At 42.1% G+C, this 19,218-nt stretch overlaps 1 protein-coding gene across 16 annotated transcripts in view; it reads left to right on the top strand.

The window, feature by feature from the left end:
- PTPRF (protein tyrosine phosphatase receptor type F) overlaps positions 1-19,218 on the top strand; it is a 373,817-nt gene that overhangs the window by 127,564 nt on the left and 227,035 nt on the right. For all 16 annotated transcript variants that reach the window (XM_063165913.1, XM_063165910.1, XM_063165916.1 and 13 more), the window contains one exon: positions 2,190-2,351. In XM_063165913.1, the coding sequence (XP_063021983.1) occupies positions 2,267-2,351 (85 nt within the window). In that variant the 5' untranslated portion in view covers positions 2,190-2,266. The remainder of the gene's footprint in view (positions 1-2,189; positions 2,352-19,218) is intronic.

Genomic DNA, 19,218 nt, shown 5'->3' on the forward strand with positions numbered 1-19,218 from the left:
CTGACAAATACCTAAGATGTTTCAGCACCACCTGTAAAACTCATTCTCTGTCCTAATCTTACAGAGCTTGACACACATGATTAGTTTTGACACAGTAATTTCAACCCTTGGTGTCTCCCACTCCCCAGGAAGAGTAGCCCTCTTAGGATTCTGGCTGCTGTTGAGCCAGATGTAATGCTGCTTAAAGTGCCTCAGTGGGTTCCCTTTTTCAGGCAGCACAAATTACCCCTGTACATGCGGAATTTAGAAGCATAATCATCACTCTTGATCCAGGCATTTCTTCCCATTCCTATGTGGGCTGTGTCTGGGGAGCTGGCTAGTGCTGGGCCACCTGCTTGGGAGCTGCTCTATTCTATCACTGGAACAGAGCTTAGGCAGCTATAAAGATACAACTACCTGTATCTGTCTTGGCTATGTAAGACATGTAAATGGTGCTTGTAGTAATCCTTTGGTGAGAGTTGAGTGAGGATGGGGAAGTTGTAGGGCAGCAAAGATAACTGAGTGTGTGGCTGGTACAAAGAGCCTCTTCTGCAGCATTCAAAATTTTGCTGCTGAGCTTAGTTAGATTTATGCCTTCTTATTGAGACAATAAAAGCAGGATGAGATGATCAGTATTCTCTCTGCGTCTAGGTTAGAGCTAGGTTATTTTGTAAAGTATTTTCAGATGTCTTGGCTGGAGAAGATGTTGCATAAATAAAGATTTCTCTGTGTTGTGCGATATTATAACATGGGAAAAGATTTACTGTGCAAATACAGTAACAGAATGGAGAAGAATCATGATCTCCTGTTTGTTAGTACTATGCACTGTAAATATTTGCCAGGGTAGATTCTCTTGAGATTTCTCGTGGATTTCCCTAGGCATGATCGTTGCTGGCATTCTTTGAGCGCTGTGCTTTTGTCAGAAGTAGACGTGTTTGTAACTTGTGATACTTCCATCAAAAGCTCAGTGGTTTCCCAAAAACAATACGCTTCCAAACGTAGCAAAATTCAGAAATATCTTTGTTGGAGCAGTCCTGAAGGTGTGTTTGAAATGTCTGACAACACGAGTAAGAGTGGCATATTGGGCCACAGACAGTGTGAGTGTGCACAGTTGCAGCTGCTTTGCTTCAGGGATACTCATGGGGTCCACTCAGGCTGGCATCTGCCAGCATGAGATTTTTTCACTAATAATGCTGCGTTGGTAAGTTTGGTAACTTCTGCAGCTTAGTGGAGAATAACATCTACTTCTAAATAACTCTTGGGCTTTCATTGAGATGCCTGGCACTGAAAGCATGGGCCCCTGTCACTGCTGAGTGTGGTTGCTGAGGCATGGTGCTTGCTGGCTCCTTTGAGGTCTGTTTTAATAGGTGGATCTTAGACTTTGAGATGGAAGTACAATGAGTATATTCGCATTAAAAGATAAAGGAGGCAGATGCACAGAAATTGTGTTCTTTTTAAATACTTCCTTTTTTTTGGTTGGTTTTCAAGAAATTTTCTGTATTTCAATATTCAAGCAGATGCCCAAGTTAAGGCAATTTGCAAGATGATTTGCTTTGTTTTGGAGAGGGAATATCCAATCATGAATCCTTTTAGGTAATCATTGCCACTATTTTGGGGAGTTTGAGGCTGAGGTGTTTGCTTTGGGTAAAGCTTCTCTTTATAGACACTTTCCTCAATAACATTCTGCTGTGACTCTCACCCTGTGAGCTGACAGCTGATCCAATTCAGCTTCTGTTTCTTCTGCTGGAACCCGCTGAGACTTGCCTGGTGCACACCAGCCCAGCTGGATGGTCCAAGCTGTGCTTCACAGCAATTTGATCGCAAACCCTCCCTACACATGCAGTCAACCACGTCTGGCTAGGGCATGTGGAAGGAGACTTACAAGAGCTTAAGACTGTTCTTTGAGTGTAATGTGCAGCTTCAGAACTATTTGTTGTGAGCAACAGCAACTAAAGGATGCATTAATGGGCCATAAACCAGATTGTACATGAAGGTAAACTTGGAGACAGGTGCATTTATGCCTGCTGACCCTTGAAATCAGCTTATTGAATTCAGAGGCGTGTGTGGTGCTCTACTGCTCATGCAGGGAAGATAGGTAAATTTCTTTTTAAAAGTGTCTGTAATGATGACTTTGCAATGCAGTTTGATATACTGGCAGTTTATCTGTGTGTCATAATAATTTTCCTTTTCTTCCTTTTTTTGGTTTGCAGGAGTAAGTCTGTGTCTGTAACACTGGATGTACTGACCACTTGCCTCAGACTGAAGAGGACTTGTTCTATTTTGGAATATGGTGCCTAACTTCTGCATCCCAGTACTCACTGTGCCAGCAGCCATCCTCTGCTGCTTGATGCTGCCTTTAGCAGGAGCGGACAGTAAGTAACATTTGGTTTTGGAAAGCTTGAATGCCTTGCAAAATTTGTTTCCAGAAATATTAAACCTTCTTTGTTTGTACTGGAAACTGAGGGTTAAGAGACAACTTCCCCCCCAGTCTTCTATTTCCCAGTGTGCGCATTGCAGATAAACAGGGTGTGTGTGAAGGGGCACAAGTAGAACTAAAAAGACTGACAAAATTTATTCAAGTGCAGAAAGAATTTCTGCAGAAGCTGTGAGATCAAAACCTGACAGTTTGATTTCTAACACGCACAGATGAGTAAAGAAAATTGGGGGCGGAGGAAGAAAGAAGTATTGGGGTCACAGTAATCCCTGTTACTTTTTTTTCCCTTGTTCTTTTGCCAGCTCTCGTAATTTGTGTAGCACTGAGACATCTCTCCTGAGTCAGCAGGCAGTTGCTCTTGGAGAAAGCTGTTGGGGAAGAGGGTGCAAGTTCTTACCTTCTGGTATAGCTCTCCTGCACCTGTATTTTGGCAGAATTGGAGTACAGTGTTTCCTTGTGGTCATACTTTTAGCTGTTGTGTCCTTGCTGTTGTCCTGGCTGTCCCAAAGAGTTGCTGTGACTGGCTTTAATTAGCCCCATCCAGCCAAGAGGAAATATGTGCACAAAATGCTATTGTGGACAGACAAGAGGACAAAAACATGCTTAATGATAGCCTACTAAAAAGGCTATCATTATAGTAGGACTGTTTTATGGAATGGGTTATGCAGAGAGCAGGAAATCTCAATGCTTTTTCTGCATAATCTTGAGGCCTGTATTTGTTAAGCAGTCCCCAAATATTTCTGCAGGCCCTCTCCCTTTTTTTTTAAATCTGTACCCAGATTTTCAGTGTCCAAATGTCTGCACATCCATTACAGACTCTGGTGGTTGTGAATACTTCTTGCCTCTGAAAGTACCCAGGGCTCCTGGGATGCTCGAGTTGGAGATGAGGTGACCATGATGCCCCTCCTGAGGTGCCAGCAGTCATTTCTTTCTCACTGCAGCTTTAGTCACCAGGCTTGTAATTAGATGTAATTTAGTGAAAGTTGAAGGAGATCTTGTTTCATGTTGGTAAGAGCCTGGCTGAATTTAGGAAACAGACTGGGGGTTCCTACATGTCCTGGACTGAGAAGAAGACCTAAACTTAGGAAAGCTGGAGAGAAGAGTGAAGAAGTGATGTGAAGAAACGTACAAATTCAGTTATTTTGTTTTCATTAGGGATGACTTGTACAGGCAGCAGATTAATATGGGGGGTCTGTATGAGTCTGAGCTGCCCAGTTATACTGGGGGCAGCAGCTGTCTCCTTCCTCAGCTTACTTTGCTGTCTGCTGGTGCTGTTGAAAGGTGCTTATTCAGATCATTTTATGTCTGCACATTGTAGCCCATTTTGGAATCTGGCATAGAGAAGCACTTGTTTAGTATTCTGAGGTGTATAAAAATATGAAATTTATTATCTTGATACTGGCTCCTGCAAAGGAGAGATGCATCACTCACGTCACAGATGTGCCGAAGCTGGTGGAGCTTGTGATGTCCCAGGACAGTTCTTGGCCTGAGGATAACTTGTGGTAGACGTGGTTTGCTAATTTTGTGCAATAATTCCACATGCTTAAGTTTGACAGAATTGGCTCTGTTTCTGTGTGATGTCTCAAATGTGGAACATTTCTGTGTTGAGCAGCAAGTTTATCTGTATGTATGTCTTTTTCTGTGGTGCAGACTCGCTCTGAATTGCTTTTTCCTAATCTGGAAGGCAGCTCTGGAGGGCACCGAGGGCACTGACCTTTTAACTACCACAGCCACCATGATTTAATCAAGGTTTTCCTAGGATGGAAAGTGGTTTTTAGCAACTCCGTGTATTTTAGCAACTTAGAGTTTTTTTTATCATCTTACCCACTGAATCTTACCACCGACCCTCAGAGGCTGGGATCTGTGTGAAAGGATCTGTCTGCTCTGTGACTCTGCAGGCCTAAAATGTCAACCCCAAACCCTGCATTTTATGGGGCCTGGCCATCAGTGATGCAAACAAGTGATGCAGTAGTGAATCTGGCATTGGAGAGTCCTAATTTAGGACAGTAGTGAAGGGCAAGAGGAAGATATGGAGCACTGGAGAAGAAGCTACAGAGGGATGCTGTGGAAGGAGCACCTCATGTGCACACTCCTCTGTTTTTCAGTCCCCATAGGATCCTGTTGGCTTCAGCAAAAGAGCATTTATTTATCACACTGGTTATGACTGCTCCCAAGAAATCACTGTGATTCTTCCTTTTCCCATTGCAGTGCTGCTTGGAGTCAGTGGAGGGATGGGCAGGCTGTGTAGCTGCAAAGCACTCTTGCATTTGCCTTACTAAAAACAACAGGATAGTGAGAGCAGGGTTATCCCTGGGTTTTCTGGAGTCAGTCCCCAAATTGCTTTTTTGGGGAGCAGGAGAAGGATGGCTGGAGATGGGCTGTGCTGCATCCCTGGCAGCAGCATGGCTTGTGGGTGGCTGCTCAGGGAGCACCCACGACTGGGTCTTCCCTGCCTTCCCCACCTGCTGTTGTTGTACCACATCTCAGTGTCGCTGCTGTAGCTTCCTGACAGTGAAGGCAGCTGGCAGAAAGCAGGATGTTAACGCCTGAGATAAAGCAGATTTAGTGTGTATTGCCTGGCGGAATTAGCCCCGTGCTGTGCCGGTGCCTCCCCTGGAATCGAGGTCGCAGGAGCTGTGAAGAATGTCAGTGATGAGGAGTTGAAGCGGCATCCAGAGGTTAAACTGGGTGGCAGTGTCAGAAAAGGAGGGGCTCTGTGGGTGCCTCCCTGGCAGCAGGAGGGGAGTGGTGCTTCCCTGGCTGCTCTGGTGGGTGCTGGGGGGAGAAGGTGAGTGGGAAGGGGCACATGCGCACCAACGGTGGATACAGAAGTGCTAATTTGGCAGACAGCTATTTCAAATCCTCCCCAGCCTTTACAGACTGCAATAAGAAATTATTAAATTTTCTCTGTGATCTGACTGTGTTTCTGTCAGGGTGACCCTAATTCCATTAGAGCAGCTCAGAGCTGATTCAGGATGGCTGTTTTACCCATTCTCTCTCAAGCTTGCTTGTGTGGTTTTTTTTATACACTCTGTGCTTCCCTGTCTGTCATCTTTTGATTGTGCATGGGAAAAATGGCTTTGCAGATTTCAGTTAATGTTCAGTGCAATTGTCAACTAAAAGGTACCTTTTTTCAGCTTTTGAAAATGTGTCATTTATTCTAATAAAATGAAAACCTAAAAAAATCCCCTCTCAAAACAAAATGCAGAGAAAATGAGGAAAAATCAATACTCTCATGAGAAATCATCAGCAATGTCTTTTGTTGTTCTCTTGTTTTTTAAAAAATTAGGTTTTGTTTTTGAAGTCCTGGGAACAGGTTCCATTAGCCAAAGGAGGAGACTCAGTGACTGATCCTGGGCCTTTTCTAACTGCAGTATATTTTGGTTTGTCTTGCACAGAATTTCAAAGGGCTTAAGGAGTAAAACCGCTTCAAAAGTGACCTTGTAGAAGGAAAGAACTAAGGCAGAATTAGGCCAACTACCTGTGAATTGATACCTGGTAAACAAGCAATTTGCACCTTTTGATTTTTAGAGGTAGAGCAAACTTGGGTTTTATTTGAGGGGGTAGATGAAACATGCCTCAGTGAGCTGGTGTGGCCAAGGCAGAGCTTGGGCTCCCACCACCCCTGGCTAGAAGGGACCCTGAGTCTGAAACGTCTCAAGGCTGCCCTGCCCCTGAAATGAAGAGTTAATTTATATCCAAAAGATGTGCATCTTGTACATGGGGCTTTTTTGTGCGTGTGGTTTGGTTTTTCTGGTGGTTTTTTGTTGTTGTTTTTGTTTTGGTGGAGGGTTTTTGTTTGTTTTGTTTTGTTGAGGGTTTTTTTCAATCAGTGTTTCTTGGATGCTAATTGAATTGAGGAGATGCATTAAAAAAAGAAAATAAAAAAATAGGCCTCTGATGCTTGTGAAGGCTGGGAAAATAAAGAGTACTAAGATTACTTTTCTAGATATGGTGTCCCAGAGTCTAAGAATAGTAGGATGGTCTTTCTAGCTTCAGGTGAGCTGTGTTTTGCCAGGGATTTTGCACTGCACCTCAAGTGCTGTCTGGAGGTTTTGTGTGGAAGAGCACTGGAGGGAACGTGTGCTTAGGCACTAGTTTGTCCTTGTCCCCTAACTCTGCTGTCTGCCCGTACTGTGTTGTGCTCCCAAGACCACAGTGGCTCATTTTGACTCCCTGATTCAACTCTACTGCTTTTGTTTCATAACCTGAATGATGCCTCAACAACAGCTCAGCCCCAAACAGAGCTGCTCCAGGCCACGCTGTGAGATAGACTTGCTGTTGTGCAAGCCTGGAAAATGGCCACTTTGCAGAGCTGGGCAGCAGGATCCCATTCCAAAAGCTGGACATGAGGCTTCTCCATTGCTGGCTTGCATCAGTTTCTGTTTCCAGGTTTCCTGTTTGCCTGCCTGTCCCCAAACACTGCATCTAGTGATTATGTGTAATTGATGCGATTGGATCCAGGTATTGCAGCACAGGTAAATACTAATTTTCTGCAATTCTAGCTTGACTAGCTTGACACATTCCATCAGCAGAAACAACATGGAAAATACTGTTTAGGAAAACCCCTGTACCTAAGGCATTGAGGTAGTGTCATTAAGGGATGGGTTGAAACATTAACCACAGTTATTGTGCAGTGTTTACTTTTGGTGTCCTTACTCATCAAATATATATATTTGGGTAGGAATGGATTCTACACTTGTGTGTAAAATACCTAAGTGCGCCTGCTTGTAGCTAAATGTTGCAGACATCAAGGTAGAAGGAATGCTGTGAGGACAAACATCATGTACAGAGTAGACAAAGGATCTTTTTCTGCATTTATAGCCATTTTAGCTCCAGCACTTGCAGAGAGTGTGAATTAGTTTGGGTTGCTACCCACAACAAATCACAGCATGATGATTTGTCTTTTTTATTTATTGTAAAAGCTACCAGCGTTCATCAGTCAATGTCAGCTGACAGGTCAAAGGTCTCCTTAGCCCCAAATACTTCATCCCATAGTGGTCAGTACGAAGACTTATGGAGGATGTAAAAGCAGAATAAATATATAGTGATCTCTTCTTCTTGTCTTCTTGGAGCCCTTGGTGAGTGGTGGCCCCTGAACCCAGAGAGGTGCTGGAGCAGCTGCAGCCAGGCTCACTGTGCTTTGCTCTGGGGCAGCTCCGAGCATGTGCTCAGTCTGCAGGGACACCTGGGGGCAATGGTTTGCATGGAGACCAAGGTGTGGGCTCTGACTGTTGCCTCCACTCCCTGGCTCCTTGTTCAAGCCCCTCACTGCTGCTGTGCAGGGCTGAGCATCCCCACTTGCCATTTGCACCTTTTGGACTCAGCTGCACAGCCACAGTTCCTCTCCTGCCTTCACAAGGCGCTTCCTGTGATTAAGTATCTGTGTAAATGATCCAGCACAGTGACAAATGTTGAGGGGATGATATATTTAATACTTGTTCTTTGAGAGAGAGTGTGCTTATTGGCTTGGTGATACAGAAAACCAATAGAACTACCTGCTTACAATTTTATCTTCAGTGTAGATTCATAGATTTTAAGGCCAGAAATCAGATCAGAGTAGTCTTTTACTCTGACCTGTGTAGCACAGGCTGTATAATTTCAGTGGTAATTTCTGTGTCTACTTTTACAGCAGTGGATGAGCTAGCACGTAGCTTTTGGGAGGCTGTCAAATCATTATTTGAAAACTAAATGATAGAGAATTTACCCATCTCCTGTATGATCTGTAAAAATGGCAAGTAATCATTACTTCTCCAAATGTGTATTTATTTCAAACTACCTTTATGCATTTTTAGGGTTTAGACGCTGGATATTAGAACATCTGTCAGTGAGACTGGAGACTCCTGCTGTTTAATGCAATCTCATGGAGAAACAACTTTAAGTGGAAGAGTTAGAGAACCTGGAAGTTTGTCCTTTTTTTGTAGAAGAATGGACACGTCTTGTTTTTTTTTCTGACCAGATAAAATTTTTATTGTTCTTCACTAATCCTCCAGACTTTTCAATATGTTTTTTAAAGTCAAGGGACCAGGACCAAGACAAGTGGCTGCATTTTCCAACAGTACAATGGCACTTTATCTTTTTTACTCCCAGCATTCAGCTGGGAATGTGGTCCTCCATTGTGACCTCTGAATTCCTTTCTGGACCTCTGATTCCCAGGATGCAGACTTCTATTTCATTAGTGGGATTTGGCTTTTTGCTCATGAATATCTGCCCCTAGGTACATTAAAATGTGTTTTGCTGGATCCCAGCTCATTTAGTCATCTGAGTAATTCTTTAAAGGTAATTTTCCCATTCTATTTGTAGCTGACTACCAACCTTGGTAAAGCTTACCCTTTACTTTCCAAATCTAATTGCAAGTTAGTTGCATTCATTCACAGATGTTAATCAGTTTTGGCTATTTGCAGAGGCTGCTCTGTGTATTTTAAGGAGATATTTTAAATACCCTGTAGTAGTGATGGTAACATCCTTTGCAGATGGAAAGGAGTGCCAGAAAACCAATAAAATAATATGGTTTGTCGTGATGCTCCTGACTATTGCTACTACTGATGTCAGAAAGGGAAAAAGTGTAAGATCTGCTGGAGCTTTCATTGTTTTAGCTGAGTAGTTGTAAAAAGCAATGATGTGGTAATAGGAATGGTTTTTTTAGTTTCTTTGATTATCTCTTCATTATACTGGTGCGTCAGAATGATACTGTAATATAAGATGATCAAGCTCATTTTTGTGAACAACCAAGAGTATGAAATTTGTTTGCTCAAAATGTTAGTCAATCTTTTTTGATGTTGAACATGGTTTAAAAAGGAGTGGGAAAAAAAGCATCTGTTCATGGGTGCTTTTTCTCTGGTAAGTTGTCTATCTTTATGTATCAGGAGCTGAAAAGCAGTGGTGTACTCTTAATTGAATGCTCTGTTTAGTCCCTTGTGAGAATCAGTGCTTTGTCTGTGCCAGAGACAAATCTCATTTATTTTGTTGGTGTGAAAACACTGTAGGGTGCTTACTGAAACTTCTAACTCATAGAAATGTCTTTTGCCTTGCACACTTTACTGACATATGATCACTGAATTAAATCAAAGCACTTTTTATAGTGGATGATGGCTTTACATTTGTATATGAATTGTAGCCTGCAATGCTAGAGCTTTGAATGTGTGTTAGTGTTGTCTTTCTCTCTTGCATCATAACATTAAGCCTTCACAATAAGGGGCATTGATGTAGTATTAAAAGAAATAATTACAGAATATATTTCATTTAGTGTAGTGCAGGCTGGAATGACTTTGCAATCCTGCTGTGCTTTTCAGATGGTCTTTCACTGTTTATATTACTCATTGTTTTCCCCCCCAGTAATTAATAATAGAATTTCCCTGAAATCTTTTCCAGGAAATCTGTGTTTTGTAAGATTGGATTGAGATATATAAGTAGTACCTGGTCAAATCTTAAAATAAATGGAAATGCCACAATTTTCCAACAGACATTCATTGCACCAAGGGTGACTGTTCTGAGTTGATACTTTGAATAAAGTCATCATGTCAGGAAGAGATTTGGAGCTGGTTTGTTTTTGCTACATGAGGTTATTCTACTTGAGCTGATAGTGGATTCTCTGGAAGTACCTGGGGTCCCATGGAAAGGACCATCATCAGTCCACTGTTGGCACTGGTAAATGCTGCAGATTTAAAAGGAATCACTTAGAATTCTTGCTTGCTTTTGCTGCTTTTCTTGCAAATTGTTTTAAATGTTTTTCCAAACTCTACATGTGGCAACTTTGTTGGCTCACCTCAAAGATGAGTGATGTAAGCCCTTGGCAGCTAATTGTCTGACAGGAGAAGACAGTAACTGTTGAGCCTCTGCTCTTTGTTTTAAGGATGCAGAACACCTATGTGTTTTCATTGTGTTTATTTTTAGCCAAATCCACTTCAGCTGTTGTATTACTTCTGTTAAAGGTTGTTTTGAAGGGGGGTTTTAAAGAGGCCAGGAAATACTCACCAACTTTACACATGTAGGGATTTTGCCCCTGAAACTCCATTTTTAGTAACCATTTTGAGCCTTAGCATTAGCACAGCTGTGCCTGGCAGGTGGGGCTGTTCCATTTCACCCGCTTGTCAAAAGTTGGGGACTTGTGTGAGTGGGAGACAGAGTGTGTTGCAGAGCTCTCACTTTGGTGTTGCTCCTAAGACAGGGCATTGCCTTTTCAGACTTGAAACTGAAATTCTGTCTTTTGAGGTAAACGTGAGAGTCACCATGCACTGATTTCAGAAAGGGTTTCAATCCCCGCATTTGGGGGAAAAAGACATTTTGAAAGTGAGGCAGCTATAGTGTATTGTACTTAGAGAGTGTTTAATTTACAAGAGGGAGGATTCATTGAAAGAACAGAACGATGAGTATTGAGATTCTTGTTACATGCTGAAAATGGTTAAAATAGTGATCCAATGATGATGACTATGTACTTTAATCCTATTTAGGATCAAACAGAAGCTTTCAGTTTTTCCAGGACACAGGAAAACCCTTAGAGAAGCAAACTTCTCTCATAAGCAAATACTTTCATATTCCTTTTTAAAGGACTGGAATGTCTGCTCCTGACACAGTGTTCTCAGTCTTGGCATGCTGAGTACAGAGTTTAGTATGGCTCTCAGGAGAATGATGAGGGTAGTCCAAGACCTAGAAAGGCTCCCTTTACTCTTGTTTGATGTAACAGGTAATGGTCCTGGTTGTTGACTTGTCATTTATACTTGCTGTATATAACTTCTAATATCCTTTTTTATGCTCCATTACGCACAGTTTATCAGGGGTTAACATGAAATTTCTTAGTAATAACCTATTATTTTCAGCTTTTTATGAGTTTGTTTCATGGCTGAAATGTGCCCTGCTTGGTCTTCAGGCAAAGTTCAAGTTGAGGGACTGTATTTTATAAGGTGGACATTTGTTTTTGGTTCTTACTGCAAAAGTTGTCTTCGAATTGCTCTTAAAAACAAAGAGAGTGGAAAAATACTTTTGTACCCTTAAAGCTGACTGTGGTGATATTTATAGATCTCTAGTCTGAAATGTTTTTGAAAACATTTGACCACCAAAGCGCATCTGTAGCTGTGTCCAGAGAGAACAGAACCTGATTTGTGGAAGGAGTGACCCATAGAAAAACAGGCTGCTGAATAATATAAAGGGAATTTCACGCTGGATCACTCTGTAAAGGAGGCTGTGTGAGCTCGTGTGTAACTAAATTGCCTGTGTATTCATTCTGTGTGTGTAGCCAGAGCTGCTGGGATCTCAGCTTCCCAAAAGCCAGAGGTGCCCAGGAGAGGCGTCCTGCAAGTCCTGCAGCGCCCAGCCTGGAACATGGGCAGAGAGAATTAATTCACACAGACACCACGAAGTTCCTCTTCTGGTGCATTTGTCTGTTTCTTGAGGCAGCTGTGGAAATAGGGAGTGTTTTTTGTTGAAGTTGCTCTATGGTTGTACTGCAGGCCACAGGGGCTTGGTCTTGTCTTTCTCGGCAATGCCTGTCCAACCTTTATTCTGTCTTAGTAAATGCATGGAACATTTAACATATTTAACTGCCAAAGTTTTGTTGGTTTTTTTTTTTTTTTTCTTCCCCTCAAATGCTAAAATACATCACTGTCTGTGGAGTTGTGTGCCTTGTTTTAAAAGCAGAGTATGATTTGGGGGTTTTTTACACATTAGGACAAAATCCCTGTGTTGTTCAGTCAGCATCTATGCAGTGCTCAGCATCTTTTCCATTAGACACTCAGCCTTCTGTTGCAGATAAAGGGTTTTTTTAGAGGCCAGTTTAGCTCAAAAATTCTAGTATGGTCTGTAATCTGTAGTGCTTCGTGTGAGAAGAACTTCCTGTGTAATTTTGTGGAATTTAAGGAATACTACTTAACATATGAAGAGTTACATGTAGTATACCACATGGTGTTTTCCAAGTTTATGTTAAATTGCAGAATTATTTTGTGTTAGAATAATTGCTGGATGGTGTCAAACTCTTAAGTCCATGAGCCTCCAATGATGGCCAAGAAATGCTAGATGTTTAAGGAGGTACAATAAAGACCATCTCATAGTCTTGCCTTTTCTCCCCACTCACATTACTTCCCATTTCCTATGTAAAATTAGAAGCTGTTCTCAGAAACTGGACTTGTATTACTCCTTCTGTAGAGCTTTATTAATTGCAACAACTCTAAATATTGTTTTACCCACATGGGCAACGGAATAATATCCAGTGTACGTTTGTCAAGGTCAGATCCATCTAATTTCCTTTAATGACAGGCTAACAGGCTTTGTGAATGGAGAAGCAGTAGATGTCATTTATCTTTAGTAAAGCTTTCAGTGCTCCCTCATGAGACTTTTTCCTGTGAAACATCTGCTCATAGGGTGGGTATTTGGCAGTTTGGTAGCATTCAGCATTTGCAGTAATGATCTCTCTGATAGAATAGAGAACATGCTTATTAAATTTGCAGGCAACAACAAGCTGGGAAGAGAGGCAAGCATGTTGGAGGACACTATTAGAATTCAAAATGATCTTTACAAATTGGCAAAACTGTCTGAGAGAATGCATGTCAATAAGGAAAAATGTGGATAGATGTTTGAAAATAGGAGTAATCAGCTACATAAATACAGAATGAGAGACAACTGCCTAGACAGCTGGTATACAGAAAAGGTCTTGCAGTGCTAATGGATCATAAGCCATACAGGAGCTGAGAAAGCAGTGCTTTTGTGAGGGGGACAGACATCACAGTGACAGGCAAAAATGAGGAGTACCATGCTGAGGACGCATTTGATAGTCTTTCTGCCCTGCTCATGTGGGTGAGGCTTCTGGTGAAGCATCTCATTTTGAGCATCCCACTGCCAGGATAGGAAGATTAACTGGGGGGAAGGTAGTCCACCCATCCACTGCTAGGAGAAGAAATAATGTGCTTGAATTATAGCTGAAAAGTTCAGGTCAGGCACTAAGCAACGGTCACAGACATGCAGGATTGTTGGAATTGAATTTCCAGAGGTATTTCTGGAATTTCGTATGCAAACTGAAAGTGTTCTCTCAGATATGTTCTGAATAGGCAGTGTGATTTTTTTTAAATGAATGTTTGTCTTCATTTATGAACCAGGAAAGGAGCAGTCTTGTAAAGCCTGTCTTCTCTAGGTCACCTAATAACTCCTATATCTTTATCCTGTCCTTTTTTATCCTGCTCCCAAGTGACAATCACTGTCCTTCCTCTGACTATGTAGCTTTGTGTGAAAATGTTCTCCAGGCCCTTAGTCCTCTTCAATGCCCTTCTCTGACTTTGTAGCTCTGCATTAAATGTGCTGGTGGGCAAAAACAGGGGAGAACATGAGACTTGCAAACATCCACTGGTTTTCTCATGAACCCTGGTAGATTTGCTATCGTTTTGCTCACGTCTGTGCATGACTAAAGGACAGCTGCCTGTTCCAGTGTGTGGTTCATCTTCTGAAGCTATACAGTTAACTCTGCTCTGTGAATTGTAGCAGGTAGTTCTGTGTTTGTTTGTTTTTCTCTCAGTACATGTTATTTATTTATCTGTATGTAGCTCTCTGCCTGGAGACTTTTCCATGCTATTCATCTGTTCAGAGGCTGGTGTCTGAGCTTTGAGGGTTGCAGGGGCTTTGCTTGCCCCTGGCAGGGCTCTGGTGGGTACCTGGTGGTTGCTGCTGTGGTGTGCAAGAGCCCTTCTCTCTGACAGCACCAAACATCCATGCTGTTCCTTGACTGTCAGATATTCTAAGAAAGGCAGTGTGGTTGTGCCAGCCCATATAACCCAGAGCAGCAGAGCAGCTTGGAGGGTCTGCATGTGGACCACTCTAGGCAAACAGTGCTGCTTTGCTGTCCAGAGCAGCACTGACCAGCAGCTCTTTGGGGCAGGGGGAAGGTGGGGATTGAAACAGCTTCTGGCGTCACAAAATGCTTTGAGAAGCAATTGCAAAGGATGCTGTAGGTCTTTCAAGACCTTCTGATTCAAATATGTTTAAATGTTTATTTATGTGTATGAAAGGGAAAATGTATTAAAAAGTGTATTTGTATAGAACGCTTTTAATGTTAATGGTAGTGTAAGGGAAGATGGGTAAGGTTTTTTACCTTCTCCTTCCAGTAGTCATTCTTGCTATGAATAGCTATACATCAACTCACGAATTTCTGTCTGAGCAAGGTCCCAGGGCTCTATGAGATGGGAGTATCTCCTGCTTCTTGTTAAAAGATTACGGTTAATTTATTGCATGTTTGTTGTGGATAAGAAAAAGCTATTTGCCCACCTAGACTTTTTCTTTTCTGGGTTTCATAAAAGAGCCATGTACTTATTGTTGAAGAAGTACAGATCAAAATAGATTGGTCTTTTTAATGAATTGATTGAAATCAAAATGCAGGCCATTACATGAGTTCCTGAATTCTGGAAACTCTAGCATTATATTGGGTGTTTCTTTGCCATCAGACTTTGACTTCAAACTGCAATTATTTTTCACAAGATGAAGAATGAAGTCTGTTGCCTGTTATGAATAATAGAGTATGGTAATATCACAGCTATATATGCAAACTCTGCAGACTGGCAGCACAGCTGCTAAACGTTACGTTTTTAAAATATGTGCAATCTGTTGTCAACAGAATTAAAACCAGGAACATTACATGGTTTGTTTTGTAGGGAAATTTAGTGATGAATAGTTCTCCATTTTGACCTTTAAAGTTTTTTTTTAGTCTCTGCACCTTATAGTGAACTGGGGAGATTCTCAAATTAAGACATGGAATTCTCATGGCTACCCTGACATTCCCTTGGCCTGGCTGGATACCTGGTCTTGATTAATTTTCTAGTGTACCTGCACTGCCAACTTGGAGAGGCTCATCCTCTGCACAGCTGCACTTGAAGTGATTGCGCTGTAAACCTCATCCAATTAAAAGGTGAATCCTGTTCTAGTAGTGGAAAGTTGTTTTACTGCTCCTCTCCCCTGATATGGATGCGAGTGAAAGTGTTGAAGGGAAGTGTTATCGCTGTTGCTTTTGTAGCTTGTTATCTTCCATCTTCATATACAAAAAAGTGAGAAATGCAGCCTGCCCAGCTATCTGAGAGCGAGGATGGCTTGGCAAGATAAACCTTCACTGGCTGTAATGGGCCTGACTACAGACCATCATTCAGCCCTTCACTACCATCTGGTAGTGTCCTGGTTTGAACCACAAGCAGCAGGAGAAATAAGGTGAAATAGAGCAAAGAACAGCAGTCCATCATTTTGGTGCTGAGAAGGCAATAATGCACACTCAGGACATCTTCTGCTCTCCTCCTCCTGACTGTGGAGTGGGAGAGGTAAGAGGGAGGAACCTAGGAATGTGAGAAAGGAGTAAATGTGAAGAATATAGAACATATAGGTTTACTGTCCCACATCAAAAGAGTCTTTGAAGTATTGCTGCTTGGGAAAAGATGCAGACAGGCACTCCCAATATGCCAGTTCCAGGGCGAGGGGGCCTGGCACTGCTGAGCAGCTCCTTGAGTGTTTCTGTGCACCATTCCTCTCACCTGCAGAAAGAAATGCCAACATTAGCAGATCTCTGATTGTGTCTGTGCTGGCAGAGGGTCCCAGAACTGATTTATAGCACTTGTTCAGCTTTCAGCGAGCAGCAAATGCATTGCTTAATTATTCATGGCAGATGTATTATTGCAGGAAATTAAGACATCGAGGAAACAAGTAAAAACTATTACTGAATAGAGCTATAAACAAGGGAAGGTGAAAGGGAATGCAGTAGAAAAGCTCTCAGATGCTAGAAATCCCTCCTTCTCAGGAACGTTTCTCCCCTTTCCAAAAATAATTGTTTAAATTCCCAGATATGCAAGTGATCGTTCATAGTACATAATTAAATATTCTATTAGCTAACAAGTTGGGTTTAATTTGCTACATTTGTCATCTAAATTATCACATTTGTGAATGTGTGGAACCTTCTATGGCTTCTTTCAGTATATCTACTTACATAATGACACAATTCTCTTTATGTCTTTGACTTCCCTGAAAAGATTTGACATTTTACTTGTGCAGGAAAATTTAGATCAACCTTTGGAGGTATTGCTGTGTAGTGGTGTGCAGTGCTGCTGCAGGGAGTGTGACCCAAGGCCCATCTGCTGGCATTGTTTGAAACCCCTCTGCAGGCAGGCACACGTACATATCTTTCAGATCCTGCTGTAGCATTATTCAAAGATTTATTTATGTGTGTTGATGGCCTGTGCTATGAAGCTGTTCTCTAACACGCTCGCACGGAGGCCAGAGCTGTTGGCTTTGAGGAGCACCAGCACTTTCTTGCTCATCAGGTGGCATAGGAGGTGTTTGATCACTCTCTATATGCATGGAGGGAGTTTCTCATTATTGCTGCTTCAAGTTCCCATTAGCTTTAAACCTTGCACATTTCATGACAATTTTTCAAATATGTAGTCAGTAACTGACCAAACTTTGCTGAGAAGAAAGTGGTTTAAAGACAACCCTTTCAACTTCTCTTTCAAGAACAGAATTATTAGCTTTATTATAGAAGTTATGGGGAGCATCTCTTAAGTTTTTGTGTAACCTCAGGCTTCTGAGAGTTTCCATTTCATTACTGTTCATAAGCTCATAATTTTGGTACATGTGTAGTAATTTTGGACCCCTTTACTTTTTAATTTAAATTATGTAGTTTGAAATGTAATGATATTAGAAGCCTTGTTATGGAGAATTCAGAGCAATTTTAAGGCAAGCAAATGAAATTTAGTGATAAAATAGCCTTGTGTAGTTCCTTCCTGTGATAGGAAGTATTTTAGTCCATTTGCAAACTTTGTCTATTTGGTGATTGCAGATACAGGTGATGGAAGGAAAATACTCTCTAACTTGTCCTGGGTAATTTTCCTGACTCTTGAAAGCATGGTCACATATGTGTATATAACACTTCATAGAAATTGGGCAAAAAAGAGATCTTGCAGGCATCACACCAAACCATCAGCAGCAAGGAACGTGCTCCCAGTTGTGTTTTGCTGTTCTGTACACGTGCGTCTCAGGATCGGCTAAACAGAGCTGTGCTTCCAGACCTAATCAATTGGTTCTCGAGCCGTTTAGCTTTTTAATTACTCTTGTCAAAGTGAAAATTATGTGAAAGGACTTGACTGTGCAATTAGCTGCTGAACATTTTCTGCAGCAATAGTGGGAAAACAATACCAAGTCCCAGAATAGCAGTAGATACAACCGTAGGAACAAATCTGCTTCAGCAGAGAAAGAGATATTCTAGTAACTAATCTGAATGAGAGATAATTTATTTTTTAAATATGCATATATTCACAGATGTGAGCAGAAAAGGCTGTTTGTGTGAGAAAAGCCTGGCCCCAGCAGAATGCCAGGTTAGTTATCAGTTGCTGATTTCCCTCTGATTTGAGGGCCCTGCTTTTCCTAGGCAGAGGCTGCAGCTCTGTCTTCAGTCAGGGCTGAGCAGGTTGGAAGAAGTGCCAGCTCTTTGACCTCCAGACTGCCGGGGGCTAAAGTTTAGAAAAAAAGGATTCACCTTTCCTCTGCTGCAGCCATGGGAGAATGCACAGTGTGTTTCTTCTGTGGACAGCAAGAGCCTATTTAGTGTTCATTCAGTGATCTATAGATCATCTGCTCAGACAAATTATATGTCTCCACAGCTTCACACTAAACTAATCTGGGCATTCAAAAAATAAATAAATGAGGCAGTGTCTATAAAGAGCTTCCATCTAGGGAAGTGGAGCAGTTGGAGCCTGATTAATGAATTCCATTTGAACACCCTGGCAGTGTGTTCACTGATGCTGAGCTCTGTCATCCAGGACAGCCCTTGCTGGAGCACACCGTGCAGTGCAGGCAGCTCTGCTGGGACCACGGGCCACCGTGGTGAGGATGGGACTTTCACCACCTTGGTTGGTTCATGGCCCCAGTGCAGAAGCCAGAGCGTGCCCAGGATATCCCTACCACTGCTGGTACATCTCAGGAGCTGCATGGTGCTCTCCTGGTTCTTCCATGTCCAGGACCAAAGCGCAGAGGCAGATTTTGGGGAAGTATCATTTGGGGAAGGATCCATTCAGTGCTGGTGGCCCTCAGAAGTGTATCTCATTGGCCTTCACCAAGCTAAAGCAGTGTTTTTACAAGTGAGATTGAAAACACAGGTTAGATTTACTGGCTGTTAAATTGCTGAGCTGATGGAACGGAGCTGAGTCACTGCGTGCTGACTGACTGAGCCCACACTCCTTCCTTGGGAACAGCGCGGTGAGGGCAGCTGAACAAATCCTGGTACTCGTCCCCCTGTGTTTGGAAATGCTTAATAGATTTGGAGGCTCAGAATTTTAATGCAGTTCTTTTCTGTATTGACAGAGGTCTTTGAAGTCGCTTGAATGCTTTACAAAGCATACATACGAGAATTTTGGTTCTTTGTAGCAGTGCGCTTGATGGTTTCCCATCTTCATTAGGCTGTGTACCAGAAGGTCAGTGTGTACGCACACCTACATGCCTAAAAGAATTTATTCTGCTGCCTTTTAGCACCTGCTGCACATGGAGGTGTTACTAGAAAGGGAAATTGTATCTTTTTTTTGACTACGGAATAACAAAATTTCGCTCAAGACACAATGTTTTTTACAAGGATTCAAGTTCCAGGACTATACATGGATGAAATTTTTTGTTTTGTTTGTCCAGGAGGTGATGAGGGCAAAACCAGCAGTAGCAAGACATGCATTCTTTGTGAAGGTTTGAAAGCAGGTGAAAGGGCTCAGAAACCAGAGGGATGCTTTTATTAGGTCTGAAATAGTCAGCACACCAACATCTGGTTTTGGATTGTAGCTAGAGGCAGCAAGATATGAGTATAGAAAGTTATT

This window comes from Melospiza melodia, chromosome 11 (assembly GCF_035770615.1).
Source record: "Melospiza melodia melodia isolate bMelMel2 chromosome 11, bMelMel2.pri, whole genome shotgun sequence".
Lineage (NCBI taxonomy): Eukaryota > Metazoa > Chordata > Aves > Passeriformes > Passerellidae > Melospiza > Melospiza melodia.